The sequence below is a fragment of the Musca vetustissima genome, unplaced genomic scaffold, assembly GCF_032173495.1.
Source record: "Musca vetustissima isolate MV318-11 ecotype Yass unplaced genomic scaffold, APGP_CSIRO_Mvet_v1 utg251430, whole genome shotgun sequence".
Lineage (NCBI taxonomy): Eukaryota > Metazoa > Arthropoda > Insecta > Diptera > Muscidae > Musca > Musca vetustissima.
The window spans coordinates 1-5425 of NW_026883819.1; the positions used below are offsets into that span (position 1 = coordinate 1).

General features: G+C 38.4%; 1 protein-coding gene across 1 annotated transcript; it reads right to left on the reverse strand.

Moving 5' to 3' along the window:
- Nucleotides 1-4623: 4623 nt before the first annotated feature.
- On the reverse strand, nt 4624-5303 carry LOC133330821 (basic salivary proline-rich protein 1-like). Its single transcript, XM_061539227.1, has 2 exons — nt 4839-5303; nt 4624-4791 (listed from the first exon to the last, which is right to left on the reverse strand). The coding sequence occupies exons 1-2, from the start codon at nt 5301-5303 to the stop codon at nt 4624-4626; spliced, it is 633 nt and encodes a 210-aa protein (XP_061395211.1).
- Nucleotides 5304-5425: the final 122 nt, after the last annotated feature.

A 5425-nucleotide genomic window follows, 5' to 3' on the forward strand; every position in this document is an offset into this window, starting at 1 on the left:
TCATTTCAATATGGTACACCAAAGACCTTAAGTATGCCTGATTGATATACAATTTTGCTTAGATTACAGAATGAAATAAGTATGGACTGATTGTGGTAGGTTTATATATAGATGTAGATGACTAAGAAAAGATTCTTAAGCCTTTTTTAAATTATTGTAGCACATTTCTATATCCCTTACGTATTGTAGAATATTATATGTGTTAAGTTTAGTGTTTTATTTTGACCCCAAAAATTTGTGGTCTCTGATTCACGTATAAACAGATGAAGCTGAACCCGATTTTTACTTGTTTACAATTCATACGAGAACTAAAATTTTTCGCATTGTTTTTATATATTTCCATCAGTTTAATAATGACACCAGGACACTGTCACCTCCTATGTTTATGTTGTTGGCCACATATATGGTTTCCATGTATGTATGTGAGTGGTTGGCAGAGTTAATTTTTTACCGTTGTCCTCGTGCATTTTGCTAATTTTCTTTGTTAGAGATAGTAGTTTTGTGTTATGGTGCAGGTGCAGCCCATAGTCTCCTGTTGTTGCTGCTGCAGCAATTGTAGTTGTAAATTACTAGAACGAATACCGGGGACCATTACACTTTTAACAGAGCTTTAAATATTGTGCCCTTACTGCACACATACTTACAAACAGACTCACTCTCACATACACATCGCCCATGTTTTTGGCATAAACTTTGCCAATGCACCTGAGGCCTGATAGTGACCGAAATAAGTATTCTTGCATGCAATTGCTTTTCATACAAATACAACAAAACAACACAGACAGAACAAAAACACCTGCCCACCAAGAGTTACTCTTCCATATGATTTCATGTAATCGTAACCAGGCACACAAACACACGTACACACACTCGTTGTATTGTGTATGCATATATGACCTCATACAATTACACCAGTAGTATCGTTTTTATTTTGTCCTCTTATAAATACACCCACACTTGTTTTCGCACTTACAGACGTACATGGACAAACACTCACTCACACACTCAGCCATAGGTGCATACACATTTGTACGTTACAAATGCATGAACATATACATAGATTTATAGCACTTTAGGCGTCTATGAGCGGCAATAATACACACATGTGAGGGGTGCATGTATGAGTGTGTGTGTCATAGTCGCGTAGTGGATGTTTTTTGGCATTGCGTTATTTTTGTTACGTTTTTTTATAGATTTTTATATTTTTTCACACACTTACTAGCATTTGGGTCACGTGAGCTCACCATGTGAATATTAATGTGTTGTTCGGTAACGAAACAACAAAATGCGGTGGTATAGCTACGTGCGCGAATATGGAAAATTAAAAAAAAAAAAAAAATGAGGAATACCGAGGTTACATGATCCCTCCATAAAAGTCGAAAGGGCAGATGTGTGACTAATATTTAACATGTTTACATTAAAATAGATTTTTCTTCACCTTGGGGTTGATATTGACATCACGATTCAGTCGAATATTGGTGACATTGAATTTTGGAATAAATACAAAAGTGTCTTGGCTTTAATATTAATGGAAACTTCTTGGCGACATATAGGCTGGATACAATGCAACACTTTATCAATTTTATGAGTATGCAAACGAAAACCTATTCAATTTAATCTAGGTGAATTTATGTTCGCCCATTTTTTTAATAAAAATTCATGTCGGAATTTTCAGCCGATCGTCAAAACCGATCCTTAAAAAAACACGTTAGTAGTTGTAAAAAATCTGAACAAACCCGTAATTAGAGTCTGACACCCAATATTTTTGGTATATTGAACAATTTTGCCAAATATTTGTCACAAAAGCAGCTGTAGCCTCTATATGATGGACAAGCACCATGTTCATTATTTTAAAATTTCTAAATTAAACTTCATTTTCTCAACAAAATAGTTGTTGAGAAAATTCTAATTACGGGTTCTTGAAGATTGAAACTTTCGATAATTCCTTTCATTTCAAATTGGCGTGAGCTACGTATGTTGTATTGTAGCCAGTTTCAGTTATTTTTCAGTTACGTTGGAACAAACGGTTAATGAAAAATAGATTAGTCGTCATCCAGTTTACATCAAAAAGGTCATAACGGATGATGTTTTAAGCGTGTAAGGCTATGGCATTGGGACAAAAGCACAAATTTGCAGCAAAAAACAACGTCGCATTGAAATCGTTCAGGGACTGTTAGACATTGTAACGATGATTCAAATTACATCAAAAAGGTAATTTCAAGGGTGTAAGGCTATGACATTGGGACCAAAGCCCAATAATCCCAATGGAAATGTCCCGAAAAAGGCTCATTGTTTTCATCCTTTCATAAGGCACTAGCCTTATGAATTCTTGCAAACATTCCATATCGAGTTTGTTATAAATCGATTTACACTAATGTGCCCCATTGTACTCAAGTTGCCCAATGAAATGAAATTTAGTTTAAGTTGCAGAAAGGCAAGTGTATGGATTGATGGTAGTCGGTTCACATAGAAAAAAAGATCACTTATTTAAATTTGTTCAATTTTCCTGGAAGGAACATTGACATGAAATTGTTAAGATGCATATCGTCAGCTAAAATGCAAAAAGGCGTAACTAACAAAAAATTGAAAATTGAGTTTTTGAATGAATATTGTGAATGTCAATAAACTACATGTGTTGACAAAGTTTTACACGTCTGCGGTCAAAAAAGGAGCTTCTATTAACAAAAAACAAAAAGACGTAACTACAAGCGGGTTTGATAAATGCAAAAAGGCTTTGTGCAGTCCCAAGAGTTTGTAACGTCGCGAAATATTGGTCCTATTTAAGTATACCGATCGTCATATCTCGACAAGCTGAGTCGATCTACACAGTGTGTCCGTCCATCCGTTCGTCTGACCATTATAAATTGTAAACACGATATAGGCCACAGTTATGGACCAATCTTCACGAAATTTTGCATGTAGGATGGGTTCTGGCCAGTGAAGACCCCTAGATTTTTTAATATTTTTTATACCCTTCACCACACTATGGTACAGGGTATTATGTATTTTTGCATATGTTTGTAACAGGCAAAAGTAATCGAGATAGACCCATGGTTTCTTTTGAGAATATGCATAGAATCACTTTCTGAGTCGATTTATGCATGTCCGTCTGTCCGTCCGTCCATGAATTTTTGTTAACAAAGTACAGGTCGCATTTATGATCCGATTTGGATGAAATTTGGCACAGGTCACTTAATTGGTCCAATAACGAACCCTGCTGAAATTGGAGAAAATCGGTCCACGTTTAGGTCAACGTTCGGTATTTTGAGGTTCTTTAGCGCGTTTTTAAACTGAATTCGCTGAAATTTTGTACTTTGAGTTCTTATTGGGTAGCAAATCTCGCCACTAAATATTATAAATATGGGTCCATATTTTCGGATAGCTCCCATCCGCTTTTTGATCGCTTTTTTCGACAGAATTCGCTGAACTTTGGTACTTTGAGTTCTTTTTGGGTAGAAAATCTCTCCACTAAAAATTATAAATATAGGTCCATATTTTCGTATAGCCCCCATATAAGGGTACGCCCAGTTTTCGGTATTTTGGGGTTCTTGGGCTTGTTTGATAACTGAATTCTCTGAAATTTCGTACATTGGGTTCTTATTGTGTACCAAATTACTCCACTAAAAATTATAAATATAGGTCCAGTTTTTCCGGTAGTCCCCATATAACGGTACCCCCAAATTTTTGGTATTTTGGGGGTTCTGATCGTATTTTCGACCGAATTGACTGTTAGTACGTCGAGTTCTTATTAGGTAGCAAATCTCCCCACTATAAATTATAAATATATGTCCATGGCCCAAGCTCTGAATATAGAACCATGGAAAGTTGGATTTTCTTGGAAGTTGTGTAAGGTATCATATGTTCAGCGGCTTCCGACTATACTGCTCCGCTCACTGTTTTTTTTTTCTGTATTATTGTTGCCAGAGATTTGTGTATTGTGTTAGAGAGGAATATTTCTTTCCACTTGTTAAAATTCTTCAAAACACCAATCACAACGTTGCCTTTCTTTCACGTTGAAGACAGTCTTACTTTCTCTCAAATTGGGCATTATTCCCAGTCACATACTCCATTTCCGGTCTGTATTTCATCATTGTATGAATGGTATATTAACATTTTCTTATTCATATTTTATTCTACAAAATTCTTATATTATTGATCACGATATCGAAATGTGGCCATATCAATTTCTATATCAGTCCGCGTTTCTCTATAGCCCCGAACTGTCTTTAATCTTATATATTTTTATAATATAATTCAAAATGTAGGATCTAGTAGGGTGCAAAATCATCGTACAAAAATTATTTGGATACGTTTTCTATCGATATGGGTGCATGATGGTATCCATATTTAAATATGGTCCCTATCTTTAAGTATGTAGAGTATTTTAGGAACATGGTCCACAAAACTAAAATTTTAAATACCGACCCACGCTGTAAAAAATCCCATCTCAATACCGCAAATTAGTATTTTTGGTCCAATGTGTGTTCGACGGCAGCATAGGCTCACTAATTGCATATCATCTATGTAAAGTGTTTTTCCTTTTTCAATAGAGCGAAAAGTTTGAATACACTTTTCAAAATCTTTTCTTATAATATACTTCCATATGGGTTTCGAAACTTCATTTCAAATAACTGTTGATATAAATATTGTATGCGGTGATGGCGGCGGATACTGTCCCTGAGGTGGCATAGCACCATAGCCGCCCTGCGGCTGATGATAACCATGCTGGGCATATCCACCGGGTGGTGGTGGACCATAACCTTGTGGTGGCGGTGGTGCCCCATAGGGTGGCTGTGCACCGGGTGGTGGTTGATTTTCGGAGCCATTGGTGGTGGTGCCCCATTCGATGGAGGAGCTGTGGTATTAGGTGGTCCGCTACCGGGTGGATTTTGCTGCGGCGGTGGCTGAGCATATGGTGAATTGTTACCAGCCACACTGGACGGTGGTGAAGAGTATGTCGCCTGGGGTCCAGTCGTTGGCGGTCCACTGTTGGAAGCCGGAGGATAATTTTGTGGTGTCTGTTGTTGCTGTTGTGAAGCTGTTCCAGGTGGTCCCGGCGGCCCGGGTGGTGCTGACGACTGTTGTTGTTGCCCCGCCTGTTGGGATGTTGGTGTTGGGCCAGCCGTGCTAACTGCACTGGAACTACTCGTTGGCGGCTGAGTGGGTGGCGGCGTTGATTGCACACTTGTTGCTGGATTTTGCGGACCGTTTGCACCGCTTACAGGTGGCTGCTGCTGATTGGGTGGTGGTGTTTGGCCAGGACTGGGTGATGAACTGATAACCACTACCAGGAGGTGGAGCATTTGGATTAAGGTGGCCCACCTTGTGTTGCATTTGAAGGCTGATTGCCTTGTGTCTGTGGCGGAGGTGGGCCTTGACCTGGATAGCCTTGTGGACCGGGCCCAGCCTGCTGATATGGTTGATA